Genomic DNA, 19,315 nt, shown 5'->3' on the forward strand with positions numbered 1-19,315 from the left:
GAAATGGACACACGTTAAGTTCTTATAACTATTCTAATTAATTAGAATGTACATTTAATAAAAAATAAACATTGTTTCTACGACCGTAAAGTAAAGCATTCATTACATGTCTGCCCTCTACAAGCAAGTAACAATAGCATATAGTAATTTATTGCGCCGGAACAAATACATACTTATTAGTTGGCATGTGGTAACAACTGGTAAAATTAGAAAGTAATATAGCAACTAGGAAACATAAAGGGAAAGATCTACAATCTTACAATAGCCACTTTGACTTCTAAGGGTGATTTGGTTTAAGCCACTTAAGTCATAAAAGTTTTACTAGGTATATGTCAAGTGAATTTAGTAGAAAGTCCTCGTTTTTATTGTTTGTACGTTTTTCAAGTGTGAATTACGGTAATTCTCGTTGGTCCAAGCTGAAAACAACTAAATAGTCGTTTTCAAAACTCTTGCTTGCGTACGAAAATTTTAATTTTTGTGCTAGGACGCAAAGACCGTAAAAATAGTTAAATTGTTATGTTGTATTATCGCAATGAGACATTCGTAAACGGTGACATTCTGTAACCGTTTGTAAACAAGAATATCTGGAAAATACCGTGATCTGATAATTCAAGAAACATCTTTAGAGGCTCACATTGAATATGTAATGAACATATTTGTTCGAACTGACAGTGTCGCGAGAGGGAAATCTCCTGGAATACCTTCAGTATCTGAAGAAGTTGTTGATGATTTGAGACGACTTGAGCAGAATCCGCAAATATTGTTCCTCTTGCAACATGAAATTGAACAATGGATCCAAAGTATTGACAAAAGGATATTACACAACATTTTTGAAATTAAAAAGAGAACATGTGCCTTGAACAAAATTGTGAATATTTTCAACATTTACTGTGATCTTTAACCGCAATAAACTTGTTTAATGAATTAGTTTTATTTTTTTTAATAAGATATTAAGCTTTTAGGCAACCAGTTATGCAGATGCCTGTGGTATTTGTTGTGAGTCCTTGGGCATTTAATAAAGTCCAAAAGTGACCTACTTTGACCCTATAATCATTTATAGAAACCGTGTATAGACCTATATATACAAGACTAATAAACATTAATATACATTTAGCATACATTCTAATGAACTTTTGGGTATAATATTATTAATTTTTTGTGTAGATTAAGATGTCAAAATTTAAATAAACAAGAGAGTTTTATAAAAAGATTTCTGCTTGGAGTTAAACGATTGAAAACCCTTAAGGCTTGGTTATGGTTTATAAAAATAATGAAAAATTAGCACCTCAGGATGGATCCTTGGGGTATTCCTCGTTTTATTACACATGGATCTAAGAAAAGAAAAATAAATATGGAGGGAAAATTTAATTTTGTCATTTATGTCGCCTTTTTCCTGTAATTTTCAGTTTAAATTTATCAAAAATGAAAGTCAAAGGTATATTTTATTACACAAATATTTAAAACATAACTTTAATATCTTAATTACGCCTGTTATTTCTGTAGCGTTTTTGGGTTCCAGAACAAGAAAAAATAAAAAACGATAAGAAAGGTTTCGTGTCGGCCTCTATGAGCATTTATGAGCAAAGCAATCGGTTTTAACGGTTTTATTAAATTTTCTGCGATATTAACGAAATTTAATTAGCCTACTTATAAGTGAAATCTAGATCAACAACATGATGATACTAGAAAAAGTAGAGTATACAACTTTCATTAAAAACTCACTTCTCACCAACATTCTCTGTGCTTGATGGCTAGTTCAAACTTTCATACTTATGAGAAATCTGCATCACGTTTCCTGTACAATATTGAAGCAAGGTGATACCTACTACCATCGAACTTAGGCGAAATTATACCCTCCACATATCAATCGCTAGCAAAGTATTGGGCAGTTCTAGGAGTATAGTCGGGGAAATTTAAAGTGGCAGGTCTACCTTTTAAGGTTGCCATTGAATTACCATGAACATATTAACCTCTGTCAAATTATGTTTATTTCCCGTCTTTTTAGGGAAAAACATCTGAATAGGACCAAACTGAAAGTGAGTCAAGGGAAGTGACATTGAAAGAAGGGTCAGGTACAAAGTATCGACACGTTTTCGGAGTTTTATTTCATTATTTATCTACGTAAAAAGAACAAACTGAATGTCACGTAAATGATGAAGAGGGTGATATTGATTATGAAATTTTTGACTTTTAATAAATAAATGTTGTCTAGTTGTCTCATTTCATTTTTTAATTTCCACTTATTTGCGAAAATTGCAGAATAACCAAAATAACATTTGCAGTTGCAAAAATACTTTCATTGTTTCTAAAAAGTAAATGGTTTAAATTGTTATTCTTCTTCTTAATGTGCCTTTCCTGTATGGGTGTTGGCGATCGCAGTTTTTTAATTTTTGGTCAACTTTCAATTTGTTTTCTTATTGTTTCTATTTGGGGGTCGCCGTTTCCTTGATTTTTGTTTATAAGTTAAATATGTTGTGCTTTTTTTCTAGAGTTTCTGTTTTAAGATATTTATCTCATTTCTTTTCTTATACTTTCTTCTGTTTTTATTTCTGTAGTCCCGTCTCTGCTCCATAAACTCCAGAACAACTCCGTATTCCATGGGGTTATTTTATCTGTTTCTATTGTTTTAGATTGTTCTTTGTTGCAAGAGCTTTTTTATTTTCGTCCCACATTGTGTTAATTTTATTTTTACCTTGTTGTGAAGTCTTTTCAGATTTTGTGTTTATTTCTTCTTGTACACTCTCTTTCACAGTATTTTATTTAAATTTTTGTATCTGTTATTATGTACATTTTTTATTTACGAATGTTTTTCAGGCGCACTTTAATTTTTGCAAGCAACAATGTATGATCAGATTGTATGTTGGTCCTGGGGTACGTTTTTATCGATATAATAGAATTGTGGTCTTTTATGTGTTAAAAAATGGTCTATGTGAATTTGTCACCTCTTTCGTTCCTTGTATCTAGTCCATAGTTTCCCCCAATACTCTCAACTACGCTTTTCTTTGTACATAATAGTTATTTATGTATTAAGGGCATAATTAAGGAGATTAGCGCACGAGGGAATGTTTAAAGCCTGACGAAGGAGGACTTTTAATTTCCCAAGGGCCACAATCGACAATTATGCCCGTGGTACATAAAACATTTTAGTTTCTAAAATATTTTTAACGAAATATTATTGAGTATTTCCGGCAAGATTGTGCGAATTGTACCGATGCGAACTTTAATTTATAGCTGGCTATTATTTTGATGTGATTATTCGATTTTCAAAATGCAAACTGAAGAAGTGGAAAAGGTTTATTCAAAAGAAAATTTTAGAAGAATTTGAAGTCGGCCAAGGAATGATTTCATTAAATGTTATTTTCCCAACTTTAATAAAAATGTTGAATATCGAAGCTTGTTTGAATAATAATTAATTAATGTAAATGAATAATCAATCGTTGCTTAGCAATTTTTGACTGATTTGTGCCATAAAAGCCAATTTATACCCGCATTTTGGTGCTTATAAAGAAGATTATTATTCTAAAATAGAATAAAATATTAATAAAACATGTAATTCTTTGAAAGAATTCAATCTTCTCTATCTGTTTTTGCTTTGAATACCACTTCGCTTGGCTCATCTTCATCTCGTTCTTGTGCAAATGTTTATTTGTAAATAGACGAGGAATAAACATTATTTGACAGAAGTTAATATTTTTATGGTAATCTTCTGCCGGCTTTACAACCAGATTTGAAAATAAATGATTAGTGAGCACCTAATGCTTAAAATGTTTTAACAAAATTGTTCTTATAATAACCGAGTATAAAGACCTCTGTTGGGTACAAAATGTTTAATGCCACCCTGCGATCTCCTCAGTGCTGCATCGAATAAAGAAAAAACTTTAATAACAACAATTTATTTATTCAAAAATAAACACATGGGCGAATTTTAGGTAAGTTAGAGTTTTTACTATCTAACCCAAAATAAAATAATAACGTATTACTTCTCATTATTTATTAGACTTTATACTAATATTACAAACATCAGCAAATTATACACGGTTTCTATAAATAATTATTGAATCGAAGTAGGTCATGAAAACGTGCCGCCTCTCACTTTATATGGACTTTACTAAATGCTCAAGGACTCACGACAAATACCACTGTATAACTGGTTGAATAAATACTTCATTTCTTATTAAATAATAAAACTTATTCATTACAATAAAAAGAAACAAATTCATTTCGGTTAAACATCACAGTAAATGTTGAAAATGTTCACCATTTTGTTTAAGGCACATGTTCACTCTCTTTTTAATTTCAAAAATGTTCTGTAACATGCTTTCGTCCATACCTTGGACCAATTGTTCAATTTCATGTTGCAACAGGAACTCCTAATTGCTGAGAAAATCTTCTCAAATCATCAACAACTTCTTCAGATACTGAAGATCTTCCAGCAGATTTTCGACACGGCCAGTTCGAACAAATTTGTTGATTACATCTCGAATGTGAGTCTCCAACGATGTTTCTTGAATTATCAAATCACGGTATTTGGCCAGATATTCTTCCTTACAAGCGGTTACAGAATACACACACTCCCCGTTTACTAATGTCCCCTTGCGATAATAAGACATAACAATGACAGTGTCTTGTTCAACAGAATAAACCATTTTCACGGTCTTCGCTTCCTCTTTTGTTGTTTTCAGCTTGGGTCAACGAGTGTTGGGGTCCAATTCCACACTCGTTGCGGCCAACGCGAAGGTGTCCATACCATTTCAGCCGTTTTGCGTTAATCACATTTTTCCTCGTCTCGTCATTTCTTATTTATCTCGTTTTTCAGCATATGTCCTCCAGTAGTTCATTTTGAGGGTTTTTATTTTTGATATATTTCTTTTATTAATTTCCCAAGTACTGTTTGTTATTTCTTTGTTCCAGATGATACAATGTAGCAGTTCTTGCACTCATTGCAATTTGCACCGTTCATTTTCTGATAGTTTTACGTCTCTTAGGTACTTCTATCTACTTCCACCAAATTTCTTTCCAGGCTTGTTTAGATTTAGTACTACCTAGTACTATCCGTCTATTTCGTTGCATGCTTTTTGCCAACGGTCATTTTTTGCTTTACTGACCTTTCTTTATTTCTGCCTTTAATTTAAAATATAAATCTCAATGACAAAAACGTTGTGCTCGATAGAGGTCTTTATACTGGTTTCGTATAAGAGCGGTAAGCGTTCTCTATTGGTTTTACTTTCTAGTTCTGTCGACAAAGTGGTACTCGGAGAACTGGAAAATTCTTTGCTGATGATCAATGTGCGAAGGTTAAATTTTTTCTTTCGTTCTACATATACTATCAGGCATTAGAGACATGGTTTATGGCAAGAAGGGTCAAAGTCAGCTTGGTTTAGTGTGGAAACTGCTTAAATGTTCAGTATACTTGATTGAAAAACTAATAGTATTTGTGGAAAACTCAGAAAGAGGTAATTTTATTCTCAACTACGCGCTTTTCAGCTGTTTGACTCGTTCATAACAACTTTCGAGCTATGACGTCATAATTGAAGATTCGTTATTAATTAAGTACTAAATGCTCAAACAATCAGCATTTTTACGTGTTTCTAACTTTTGTCAAATTTAATTGGAGTGTACAAATATAATAATGTAACAAATAATATAGAAATTTATATTCTTTAAAAAAATGCAGATGACGTTATAGCTCGAAAGAGGATGACGTCACAAATAGGTGTAGCAACTTAACAAGAGCGTGATTAAAAATACTAATTGACCGGCCTGTTTCAGCATTTTCAGTTTCCACTAGGGATACAATACTCCTGTAATGCAATTATTTCCACAAGCGAACGATTTTAATTTAAAAGTGACTACTTCTTTCTACTGTGACACTCATAGTTTTCGAACAGACAAAACACGTCTCGTTCAAGGACGATCGATGGGGGACGACGTGGGGCCGCGGCAGGACTGGGCTGTTCGAGAACTGTGAGCGTATGGTTGCGTCGGTCTTTTTCTCTTGGATGTGTTTAGAAAAAGTCTCGGAGGGTGAACAGCCCTCCAGTCCTGCCGCGGGGTGCCGACATCACACACATACACGTATGTGGAGGGACGTACCCATTGTTTGTGTTGAACTGCAACAGGCGGGACTTGACACCTCTGCGCGGCAGGGACCGGGGGCCGTCCACCGAGTTGGTCTTCCTGCACGGACGAATTTTTATAGGAAGAGGCGCTAAGGTAAAAGCGGGTTTGACTCACTCGGCATTTGTCTCGGGCGTCGGCAGGTCGCCGATGGTGGTCAGGGTCAGCGTGGACCAATAGAGGGAGCCCAAATATTTTCGTGTTAGAGTAGCGTAATCGCCGGGACGGTACGGATACACCCAGTCACCCTGGAAAAAGGACGGATGAGATTTGTTTACTCGATTTGCGTGGTTTGTTTGTGGCGAAGTGGAATTTAGGGCCCTTGGGAGGCGAGTTGGTCTGGAAAAAGACGGTTAGACGTTTCAGAAGACATTTATTTCAGTTAAAAATATACTCGGCGACGTGGCGCATTAGTACGTCCTATATTCTTGTGGGCTATGGAAGAGAAATGATCAGTTTAATACAGTTTTAAGGTTGTAGGTCCTGTTGTACAGTGTGTTCTTGATTTAAGGCCTACAGTTAATCAGCTCTTCTAGTCACAGTTCATTTTAGAAGAACTGCGGCTATAACTCCTATTATTAACAAATGTCGGTTTTTCGAAGGGTCTCTGGAGCCAGTTTTTCATTTCTGAGTGTAAATTTTTAAAAATTGTTGGGTGTACAATTTTTTATCAAAATTTCAACCCAGATTACATGTAAACTGCATTTATGGAAGTTCTGTGAGTACGAGTTTTTGTTTTTGACTGATTGTAAATATTTATAACAATTTAGTCTATCGATAATAGTTGAAATTTTAGTGACCTTTTTCCAAATTTTACTTTTATTATTGAAATTTGAAATATTTGTTTTCGTGTTTTTGTCTTTCTATCACGCTTATATTAGCTTCACTTGTAACAACTAAATTATGTAAAAATCTAGGAAGTCGATTTTAACCTATGATGCTAATTATCGTATCGATTTGAAACTTGCAAGGGTGTGTAATTTGGATGTCAGTACAATAATTTGCTACTATCGAGCACTGGGAGTTTGTTTTTATACTCTTCGCGATGATAATTTCAAGTTTGCTGTTTATTTTTTCCAAAAACTGATACTTAGATGGTTGTCGATGTAAGTTTTTCGGTAATTCGACACTTTTTTATAATTAGACAAATTAAAATTTTCGTGTATTTAATTTGAAATTGAAAGATAAACAGGGAAAACATGAAGTACACATTAAATACTCTTTCAAAATTTTCTTTGGGTCTATCGCTTTTATACAATTGTGTTAGAGAAGTACTCTTTGTAAAGCTGATTTACGATTTACCGGTGAGTCTGGGAAAAATAGTAAAAAAAATCCCTCTCACATTTTAATGGAGTTATAATGATTTTAAAATTGGTTCTTTTGCTACGTTTAACCACTAAACAACACATTCATTATCACAATAACTAGTAATAAAACTTTTAGTTAATAGTTCTCTAACCCTTGACCATGTTTAATTACCATTTCAGTTAGAATGTACAAAGATGTGGTTGTGTAATTTTTGTAATAGTTTGATAAAATTCTATTTAACAACAATGTTTGTTTGATATAAAGCGAAGGTACAAATCAGCAAAATCGCGTAAGCAGTTAAAAATGTTTGACGTATCAAAAATTGTCAAAGTTTTTAAAACCCTACGTTTAAAATGTTCCCAGTTAATTTTAAGTCCCCTGGTGTTTTATTTTCGGATAAATTTAAAGGAATCTAGTGTTTTGTTGCTGGATGAACTCGAATAAATCTTTTGAGCTTTTGGTGTTTCATTTTTTTTAACTTGTAAAAGTCTTGGGTGTCGCAGTGTTTTTTTTTTAATTCGGGAGACTCTTAAGTACCCATGGTGTATTATTTTGGGAGCCCATGGAGATTTTTTTTTTAATTATTTAACACAATCGTATTCTAATTTTGGAAAATTCTAACTTGACCTGTTTTTGAGTTAATTTTGGAACCCCTTTTTTTTTAATTGAAAACAATTTTGAGGTTCTAGGTATTCCTGTTTCGAAAGAATTTGAAATTGCTTTGGAGCGTCTAGTGTCCTTTCTTGTAATAATTTAATTAAATTTCTTATTAGAGGATACATCATTTGATAAAATCAATCTTATTTTAACAGGTACTAGCCCCAGTCTCCCGCCCTCTATTTCCTTAGAGAATATGTCATTTGCCAACATCAGTCTTAACAGGTGCTAGCCCCCCCACCCGCCCTCTCTTTTCTTTGAGGGTATCCCATTTGTCAAAATCACTCTTATCTTAGTAGGAACTAGCCCCGCCCACCTACCCTCTCTTTTCTTAGAGGGTATGTCGTTTGCCAAATTCGGTCTTATTTTAGCAAGTACTAGCCCCGCCCGCCCACCCTCTCTTTTCTTAGAGGGTATGTCGTTTGCCAAAATTAGTCTTATCTTGGCAGCTACTAGCCCTGTCCACCAACCCTCTCTTTTCTTAGAAGATATCTTAGATCATATAATAAATAGATACCAATACTCAAACTGAAAGCTGTGACTAGACATGAAGCTATCTGTTGTCGTTTTCTACATCAAGAGGAGTAGTATAATGATATCCTTGTGTGTTCACCACATCTTCATCTTTGTTATATGCATTTCATCTGTATATGTCTATTTCACTTCCATCCTTGTACCGCACCAGCGCAACAAATCGCTTTTGACAGATGTTTCTTCTAACCTCTCTTTCGAGTTGTTGTACAACAAACAATTTTAGAATTTAGAACAAAGATCCTATTTTAAGTGATGTAATCATAAAGGATCACAATTGCTGCCCAATAATTTGCTATTCTTTTCATTATCTACTGTGAATTATTTATAAAATCAAGCTGTCAATATCTTTCGTACGAAGTTAGTTCAGACATACTTCCTAAAATTTAGGCGCGCAAAATTCAAATAGTGATCAGGCAAGGATAGCTTCATTGTAATCCCTCCATGCACGAGAGAGATGTGTGATAGGAGGATGTCGTCACAGGCTCTGCTAGGGAAAGAACACGGCATGGTGGTATCTATTTATTATATGATCTAAGGAAGATATGTCATTTGCCAAAATCATTTTTATCTTAGAAGCTACTAGCCCCACCCACCCACCCTCTCTTTTCTTATAAGGTATCTCATTAGCCAAAACAAGCCTTATCTTAGCAGGTACTAACCCCACCCACCCACCCTCTTTTTTCTTAGAATGTATCTCATTAGCCAAAATCAGTCTTATCTTGGCAGCTCCTAGCCCCGCCCACCCACCCTCTCTTTAATTAGAGGGTATGTCATTTGTCAAATTCAGTTTAATCTTAGTAAGTACTGATGATTAACTTTTACAAAAAATGATCAAAATTTGGAAACATTATGAGCTTACTTATATACGCAAGGCAGGAATTCTCTAGTGTCTAGTGTTTAGTTAGTTATGCTTTTCTTTTGTTGGTTTTGTTTTCGTTTATAATTTATAAATGTCTTATTAAATGTTTTTTTTTAATTATTAATGAAAAATAACAGCCTGTTTTATTAATAATAATGCAACTAACGATTACTGGTTGTTACGCTTATTGTCTTAAAAAAAATAAAAGAGGATTTCAGTCACCATCGTTACTAAGAAATCAAAAAGTAAACCGGAGGTATTCACGCATTACGTGCATGCAGTGTTGTCAATTTTACTTTTATAAAATGACGTTTTTTTCGTAATCTAAATCATAAAGATCTTTTTATTATTTTTTTGGGACTCTCGAAATCTCGGTACATAACGTACTGAAGAGTTAATCCGCTATTTTCCAAACACCCGGTATATGTAGAAGTAAATTAGTATACTTTACAGAATACACCCTGCATATCAAGAAAGATGGAAAAAAGTTCTCTGCAAAATTCTAAACCTCTACCTTAAAAACGTGATTTTTTAATGTAAATCATTTTTAAATTTTTACATCCCGAGCGTTAGCTAAAGAAGTATTGTAATATGATCAATCCGACGAATAGCTATTTTCATGTTTTCTCAACGTTTCATGACCTCTAGAGTATGAAGAATTAGGTCTCCCTTTTTCCTCTCTCTGTCGTCCGTCTATCGTCTTGTGTCGATCTTTTATTAAAGTATGTTATAAAAATTGGTCTAAAGAGTTTAGACAGTACTTCCCTCGCTGTCGGAAACTTGACGACTGCATGCCTATTGTGTTTTTTTTCTCATTACATTTTTGTAGTGGGAATTTAAAAAAAAAATGTGATGACGTCTTCAACATTTTTGCAAGGACACGTATATCAGTTGGGATAGATGTAGTGTAATACTAAGAATAAAATTATTGTATTCCCAAATTTTCGGGAAAATGAATTGGGTCGTTTTGAATATTGATTTCTTATAATCAATAAAATAACGAAACAATTTACTCACGTATACGGCGTCGGTGTGTAATATCTAGAGAGCGGATTTCTGTCGGGCTAGGCAAGGCCAAACTCGGTACGGCTCGACTGCACTTCGTTTATTTGAGATTAGAATAACGCTGTTTCGTTGCACTCTGCTGTTAATTCCCGTTCTCATTTACTTAGCCGTTTGATTAATAAATCGTTAATTATATTTATGGAATTAGTACTGATTAAATTCAGTGATTATCTATCACCCGCTACTGAGTCCCGGCGATCCAGCGCGTCCCCACCTATAATCGTGACGTAGCCCGACAGAAATCCGCTGTCTAGTAATATGAGGGGCAACTGAAAATCGTTTATGTATAAACATTCTTAATTTAAGATGACAAGCGTAACAGCATACGTAAGAGCCAAACAGAGAAACTGTAAACAAAACGACCATCGGTTTTATTGCTTCGACGTCCGCTTATTATATAAAACATTGCGTTTTATTTTAATTCTTGACGGTGAAATTCACAATTGGTTGATTATAAACATGTCTATTTCGCATTCGCGGAACCAAGTGACCGCATAAAACAAATGCAGGTCTGTAATGTTAAAGTCGATGTAAATAAGCGTGCTACTCTTATGTTTCAACCGAGTTTTTCCTTTAACAAATTTTGTGTCTACCAAATTGGGTTGGTTGGGGTGTAATACTAATAATAAGTGTTGCCTTTAATTTAATCAATAAAATATATTGACTTCATTAATTTTTTTGAACCACCCCTTAAGAAAATCTAAAAAATATGAATGGAATGATAAATCACAAGTACAAACTCATCATATTTTTTGCATTTTAGATAGGATTTATTCAGCAAAATTTAAGGGTGACGTCATCAATTTTTTTAGGAGGGATGAACAAATACATTTTGAACAAAAGTTTACCATGCTTATAATAACTTTAAAATATTCCCAAGATTTCAAAGCATTCGGTTTTGTAATTCCTGATTAAATCGATAAAATAAATTCACGCGTTCATTAATTTTTTTGAGTCACCCTGCATATGCAAATCCAAAAATATGAATGGAATGATAAATCACAAGTACAGACTCATCATATTTTGTACATTTTAGATACGATTTATTCGGCAAACTTTTTAGCTGACGTCATCAGTTTTTTGTAGAAGATAACCAAATATATTTTGACTAAAAATTTATTATGCTCTTTATAACCTTCAAACATCTGCAAGATGTCAGAGCATTCCGTTTTGTAGTTCCTGATTAAATCAATAAAATATATTTACGCATTCATTAATTTTTTTGAGTCACTCTGTATATGCAAATCCAAAAAATATGAATGGAGTGATAAATGACAAGTACAGGCTCATCATATTTTGTACATTTTAGATATGATTTATTCGGCAAACTTTCGAGCTGACGTCATCAAGTTTTTGGAGGGGATAAGCAAATATATTTTGACTAAACATTTATTATGCTCTTTATGACCTTAAAACATCTGCAAGATTTCAGAGCATTCGGTTTTGTAGTTCCTGATTAAATCAATAAAATATATTTACGCATTCATTAATTTTTTTGAGTCACCCTGTATATGCAAATCCAAAAAATATGAATGGAGTGATAAATTACAAGTACAGACTCATCATATTTTTACAGTTTAGATAGGATTTATTCGGCAAACTTTCGAGCTGACGTCATCAAGTTTTTGGAGGGGATAAGCAAATATATTTTGACTAAACATTTATTATGCTCTTTATAACCTTAAAAAATCTGCAAGATTTCAAAGCATTCGGTTTTGTAGTTTCTGAGTAAATCAGTAAAATAAATTTACGCATTCATTAATTTTTTTGAGTCACCCTGTATATGCAAATCCAAAAAATATGAATGGAGTGATAGATCACAAGTACAGACTCATCATATTTTGTACATTTTAGATATGATTTATTCCACAAACTTTTGAGCTGACGTCATCAAGTTTTTGGAGGGGATAAGCAAATATTTTTTGACTAAAGATTTATGATGCTGTTTATAGCCTTAAAACATCTGCAACATTTCAAAGCATTCTGGTTAGCAGATTAAAAATTAAATTTCAAAATGTTGTTTTATAATTTTGATTTTTTTTCCAAAAATCTGGACGTTTCGGGTGAAAAGTCGATTCAGAGTTGTAAACTACATGTGTAGGACTATGTTATTTTATACAATTGAAAACCCATTTACTACGTACAATTTTGAAGTGACGTCATCGCATTAGTGGTGGGGATGATTAGACAAATTTTGGTTAGCGTTTTACCATCTACATGATATTCTTAATATAAGTACAAAATTTCACAACAATCGGTCGAGTACTTTCGGAGATTATCTGTCTAATAAAAATCCGGGACGGCAGACGGACAGACGGACAGACGGACAGACAGACGGAAATGGGAGACCTGTTTCTTCGTCTTCTAGGGGTCATGAAAGATCGAGAAAACGTAAAAGTAGAGAGTCGGCCGACGGACTCGATTACAATACTTCCTTTGCTTACGCTCGGGAAGTAAAAATCGTGTAGATGGTAAAACGATAACCAAAATTTGTCTGATCACCCACACTGTTACTTTAATGGTATCTGCCCAAAATTTGGAGTTATAAAGCCTATTTAAATTTTATATAGTATTCTACTCCTGTACTTGTGGTTTATGAATCCATCATGATTATGTTTATCATTGTTATAATTTTTGTGTTGTAAGAGACTCAGCTACAAAAATAAAAGGCACAGATTCGAATTCGATTCTCGGCATTCCCAAATGTTTTTTTATCGATTAAATCAAGAACGGTTCACCATATTTTCCAGCAAATTTTAGAATACAGTACTGTTATTATTAATGTTATATTGCTTCTAATCAAATTGATTACTTGACTTACTTCTTTTTTTGTATTCAAAGAATTACGTAAGTTCCCAAACAAGCATAAATAATCGTAAATAGTGACTGTCTGTCGTCTCCGCTTCTTTTTGTTCTGAGTTTATGATGTTTTAGAATAATTAATTTATATCAGTGCAGAATTGGGTCCTCGAACATCTTCATAGCGCGAGAGGCTTGGTGAGTGACATTTTATTTAGAATTGCTTATACAGGCTGACTCAAAACAATATTCTATTGATCTCTATTTATTTTTGATATTTTATGGATCAAATCAAGAACGGCTCTTTTTATTTTCCCGAAATTTTGAAAATTCAGTATTGTTATTATTAGCTGTTGGTACTTATCAATAAATATTTATGTCATCATTTTTCAGATGCCTGAATAATTTTTAGTCAGAATTTTGCAATTCCAACAAAATATTAAATTGTTACCAGAATTCTTTTCAACATCTGCAAATAAAAGTATAGGTATTTAAAATTTTGAAAGTGAGTTTACTAGTTCGAGGATATATGTCCCATAAAATCACCAATAAATGACGAAACTTGCATTTTTGTGTTTTGTGAATAAGATAGAAAATCCAGAATGTTTCCCCTAGTTGTTGCTCAACAACTAAAAGCGTCCAATACAGCAATGAATGAACAATTTCCTCGTTTACTTTTTCACAACAATGTAAAATGTAAAAGCAAGTTAACTTCCTGCCAAAAAAAACATCGATATCAAATTTTCAAAAATAACTTAAACGCCAATAAACGCTTTCTGAGATGTTCGATTTTTCCCCAAGCTTGCATTATTAATAATAACAGAAACTTGTGAATGTAAAGTGCGACCAAACAGCTACAAACGGGCATTTTTTGCACTGTCTGCCTTGGCACTAAGCCTAGACATCGACAGTTCCAGCCAAATAACGGCTATACGTTATATCGTTACGTTTTTCCTCAACGAAATTGCGTGGAAAAGTTGCTCGAAATAATATCATCCACTTATCACAAGAATAATTTAAGAAAGTGCGCGAAATTCCTTGCTTTTAGAGCTGGAAAAAAATGAGACTTGGTAAAGATATATAAATTATGCATTATGTTGCCGAATAAGATCGTGTAAGTTTAGAGGGAGTGTGGAATTGAGGGATGTAACAAAATTTATTGCCTTTCAGAATAAAATTGAACGTAAAAATGAAACAGGTGGTGGCAACAGGAACAATACCGTTGACAAACAACTGCTGAATATTATTTGTGGAAAGTCTCTCTTTATGATGAAATTTTGTACGGACGTCGAATTGGGTTTAAAGTAGGCGTTGGAGTTTTTTTTTTTGTTTTTGGAGGGTGTTTTTTAATGAAATAGTAATTGTTCAGTTGAAAATTCCCGATGCAATTTTAATTGTTTTGAAGTGAGCTAAATCGGGGATATGAAACAGATTTAGACCGGACTGCTCGTTGTGAAGGTTTTTTTCCATTCAATTGTTTTCACTTTCATAAAGGTTACACATTTTTATGTACATTGTAGCAATATTTTCTCTGTGATATTTCTAGAAAATATAATTTCTTAATTTTTTGGTGTCTCTAAAACTTCAAAGCGAGCGGATAGTTTAACGAAAAAATAATTATTAGCCCCAGGTGAGCAATAATATTATCTACACTGTCAGATTTTTTTAAGCCAAAATACGTTATAATTTTGGCTCAAAGAGAAAAATAAGTTTTTCTGTTTTTATTTTTTATTAAAAAAACGGAAGTCTTTAATGCAATATAAAAACTATTTCCATGAAGATTTTTGTATCACGAACAAATAGATATGTCGCACAAGTCTTCAAGTGCTATAGTAAGGATGATATTGGAAGTGGCGTTTTGCCGTATTTCGGCAGATTTTAATGACTGTAAGGAAGAGCCTTAAGAGGAGTCGCTACGTTTGGCTCTTATGGTGTTGTCAATATATTTTCAGAATGTAATATCTCCATTATTGTTATGAAATTTTAAATGTAAGTTTTTTTTTGAGAGTTTATTATATATTTTTTAAATTTTGTTGAAATTTTTGCATCACGTATTTAAAAAAATAAATATTTCAATTATTTATGGAAATTTTGGAACACGGTTTCCACCACTGTTTTCAGCTTATAAAACTTTAGAAATTTCACTAAAATAAAAAAAAGAATGACTACAAACTGTTTTTAATAAAACTGGCCTAGCGTTATATAAAGAAAGTTATGGACAGCTTTTACTTAAATTTTCACAACCATAAGTGTATTAATAATGGAGATATTCCATTCTGACAATGTGCTGAAAATTTAATGCAGAAAACGTAGCGACTGGCCTCAAAATCTTACTGTTTTTTACCTCTTCTTTAGAGCAGATAAAAAAGCTTGTAGTAAAATGCTAATTTAACTGAAATTTAGACTTCTGTTTTTTTGTATTGTCAGATAATCTGTTGGAATTGGAATTGGCCTTTTTAATAGATTAAATTTTCTTTGTTTCTGATCTAGATATTTATTGCATCTGCAACTTTCTGAATATTTATATTTGAAACTATAACTCCTACATAATTTTTGCAAATTTAAAATGAAAGACGACAGACAATAGGCAGACACATGGAAACGGGAGACTTATTTTTTATACTCTAAGGGTTATGAAACGTCAAGAAAATATGAAGTTATGCTTTCAATCTGGTATATTTTCCACTTTATCTCTGCTACACTGGTCTGCTAATATTTTAAATTGTGATGTTATATTCTTAGCTTTTTTTTCCGAGCGTAAGCTAAGAAAGCTTTGTAATAAGGTCCATTCGTTGAACGACTATTTTCATATTTTTTCGACGTTTCATGACCCCTAGAGAAAGAAAAAAGTAAATTTCTCCTTTGTCTGTCGATCGTTTGTTGCTGTGTCGATTTTTATTAGACAGATAATCTTCGAATTATATGTAGAGAAAGTTAACGAAATCGATAACAATCCCGTTATGTTACAAAATGGTTTTTATTCTGTTCACAGAAGGTGTCGAAATTGTCATGAGCAAAACGGTGGTCACTTCCAACATTTTCTATAGAAGTTATTGTTACGAAAAATAAACGTTAATTTCGCACTAAAACTGCCCTGTGTAATGGCATTGTTTTAATGACATTTAACATAACCTAACATTCACGAAGTCCTACGTTCACATTTCTAAAGCCAGTTTGACGTTTTTATTTGGACTCTCGTTATATAGTTATTTTACACATTTTAAAATGGGATTTAGGTACTTAGCAAACTTTTACGATGATGTCATCAAAACTTTAGTGGGGGTGGATTGCCAAATGTAGCTGTTAAAATGTGTCGTCAAATTTCGTTATAATTTTTGTTTTTTTTTTTAAATCTGTATGTGCAGGGTTAAAAATATGTGTTGATTAAACGCAAATGTAGATGCATAAGATCTTGCATATTTAGACAGACTTTGTCTATCAAGATTTCACATGACGTTAACAGGTCTCGGGTGAGATTTAATATTTGTATGATAATTTTAAAGTGTTTAAAAGGTTTCAGAGCAGGTTTTGTATTCTCTAAAATAAATTTTCAGGCCTTATTTTACAATTTTAGATTTCCAAGCCAAAACCACAAATATAGAAGTATATTATTTTTTTAATTTAAGTACCATTTATCTAGCAAAATTTAATATTTTGAGATGAAATTGTTGATGGGTTGACCTAGAGTTTGTGACTTAGTCCCGATATTAAAATTCGTAACTTTTTAACAAGATCTCAGTCCGGATTCTTAATGAATCTAAATTGTTTATCTTCTACAGATTTTTTAGAAAATGTTTTATCGTTAACAATGTACTTACTTAGAAAAACGTATCGTGGTATTATTTTTGAAAATAAGATAATTAAAATGTGGATAAACGGGTGTGGATATAATCCAGATGAAAGAAAAAAAACACGTATTCAGATGCGCAAAATATAGTTTAGATTTTAAACATCTACACGATAGTTAAAGTACGCCCACAATTCTATAGCAGTCGGTCTAATAATTTGCCAATAGATATACACAACCTATGTTCTCATATTAGGCATATGAAATGTTTTGAAACATAAGAAAACATTAAATTAGCTCTAGCTCACGCTTGGGAAGTATAAATTGAACAATGTTGTAACTAATTTACACAAAGTGATTGTATTGGAAGTCTTAGTTTATTACTAACATTAAGTCCCGCTGTGCTTTAATTTTTTAAAAAACTTAGCTCCCAGATGCTCCCCCCATTAACTGAACGAATACCACTTTTAGATTATGTTTCGAAACGTCAAAATAATCAGTAGGTGGTATCATATTAGCGTATTACCTGAAAACCTTCAGCCTCCGAGAGTAGAAAATAAAAGCATCCAAACCAATGCGCTAAAATGAGTAGTATATGTATCAAGTTGACGACTCGCCACAGATTCGGCCACACCGTCCTCGACTCCACCATGTAGTAATAATTAACCGCACGATAGACCTTGAGGAATCTAGGACACCTGAGCAACGGTTGAGGTCCTAATCTGATCTGCAATAAATCGAGGGGACAAAGAGCGGCCAGGTCCAAAAGAAAGGCACGTGAGCGCAAATAATGGCACGCCAACTTCTTGGAGTCGTACACCATGAGGCCCTGCTCCAAATAGCCGGTCCTCAGTTGCACCACAAGATCCAGAAGGAACACCAGATCGCTCAGGGAATCACAGCTTAGCCAAAAGTTCGAGACCATGTTCTGGAGCTCGGGGAAACTCTGTCGAACTATCAGAGTCCACATGTTGTAAAGCACACAAACGGTCAACACCAGCAGCCAGTAGAAGTAGAAATTCTCGTCGGGGTTGACCACGGTGCGGGGCTGCTTGCGCTGGCGGCGGCGGCGGCGAGGGGCCGATTGGTTGTCGCCTCCGGGACCTTCGCTGCCGGTGTCTTCGACGGTTTCCTGGGTCTCGGGGATCTGACGCGAAGAGAAGCGCTTAAGGAAGGAGTCTTCACGCTTCAGAGGCGGTTTCTATCGAAACAGACAGAACAGATATGATTAACATTATTATTACGACTATTTGAAACAAGATCGGTAAGGTAGACTGATAATAAGTTTCCCTTCACAACTATTATGACCAAACTCGTGTAAAATTCTGACGCGTTTTGCCAACAGTATTGGTAACACCAACAATAAAATCTACAATCTAAAACAACAGTTTTACATATATGGCCATAATATACAGGGTGCTCATAACATAGCGCACCATCTCAATAGTGGTTATCAAGTTACAAGTCTAAGTTGGAGAAAAATCATTAAAAAATTTCTTACATCAATTTGACTTTCATTTACAAAAACAAAATAGGGATTTATATTGAGGGATCAAACAACGTAAAAAATTAGTCACTGTTGTCGTATTCATCCTATACATTTTTTAAGTTTTTTGTTATATGTTATAAAATGAAGAAAATGATGGACAAAGACAAGATATCTCCAAAATTATTTTTTAAAATAGTGAATTAAAATATGAAGTAACGAAAAAAAAAAACTTCGAAAAGCTGTATCTTCTACATTTGGGTCCAAGGATTGTTTAAATTATTTTTTCCCTACCCCATAAATAGTCCTGATCCAGAATAATGTGTCATAAAGTTAGTGCGCAATTTTTGAGCACCCTGTCTAGAGGTTCTAAGCAGGCATAATTTTTTAGTAAACAGTAGGTTACACAAAAGTAAAGTAAAACAAAAAAATCATGATGGTAATTTGATCCCGGCTATTGTTTTGTACTTGAATGAACTAATTAATGCAAAATATGTTTGGAATTTTTTATTAACTTGCTATAATGGAACGTATTTGATGAACTAAAAAATTGTTTCCATTAGTCCCCTTTCATTTGGTTGGAAAAATCTGTAAATGTGGACCGACCGAGAAAAAATGATACAAGTAAAATAATGAATAAAATTTTGAATCTCAAAAAAAATGTTGGAACAATTTCCTGCAAATCTGTCATCCAGCAAAATCA

At 33.4% G+C, this 19,315-nt stretch overlaps 1 protein-coding gene and 1 long non-coding RNA gene across 12 annotated transcripts in view; one reads left to right on the forward strand and one right to left on the reverse strand.

Annotated features, from left to right (window-relative positions):
* LOC135142399 (uncharacterized) overlaps positions 1-19,315 on the forward strand; it is a 283,252-nt gene that overhangs the window by 19,479 nt on the left and 244,458 nt on the right. The gene's annotated exons all lie outside the window — the stretch shown is intronic.
* Positions 1-19,315, reverse strand: part of Cngl (Cyclic nucleotide-gated ion channel-like) — a 360,771-nt gene that overhangs the window by 17,712 nt on the left and 323,744 nt on the right. For 10 of the 11 annotated variants that reach the window (XM_064074083.1, XM_064074084.1, XM_064074082.1 and 7 more), the window contains 3 exons: positions 17,653-18,327; positions 6,235-6,365; positions 6,094-6,177 (listed from right to left, as the gene is read on the reverse strand). In XM_064074083.1, the coding sequence (XP_063930153.1) occupies positions 6,094-6,177; positions 6,235-6,365; positions 17,653-18,327 (890 nt within the window). The remainder of the gene's footprint in view (positions 1-6,093; positions 6,178-6,234; positions 6,366-17,652; positions 18,328-19,315) is intronic. The other variant, XM_064074085.1, reaches the window with a different exon arrangement.

This window comes from Zophobas morio, unplaced genomic scaffold (assembly GCF_036711695.1).
Source record: "Zophobas morio isolate AGI-343-1 ecotype UQ-CSIRO unplaced genomic scaffold, CSIRO_AGI_Zmor_V1 ptg000046l, whole genome shotgun sequence".
NCBI lineage: Eukaryota > Metazoa > Arthropoda > Insecta > Coleoptera > Tenebrionidae > Zophobas > Zophobas morio.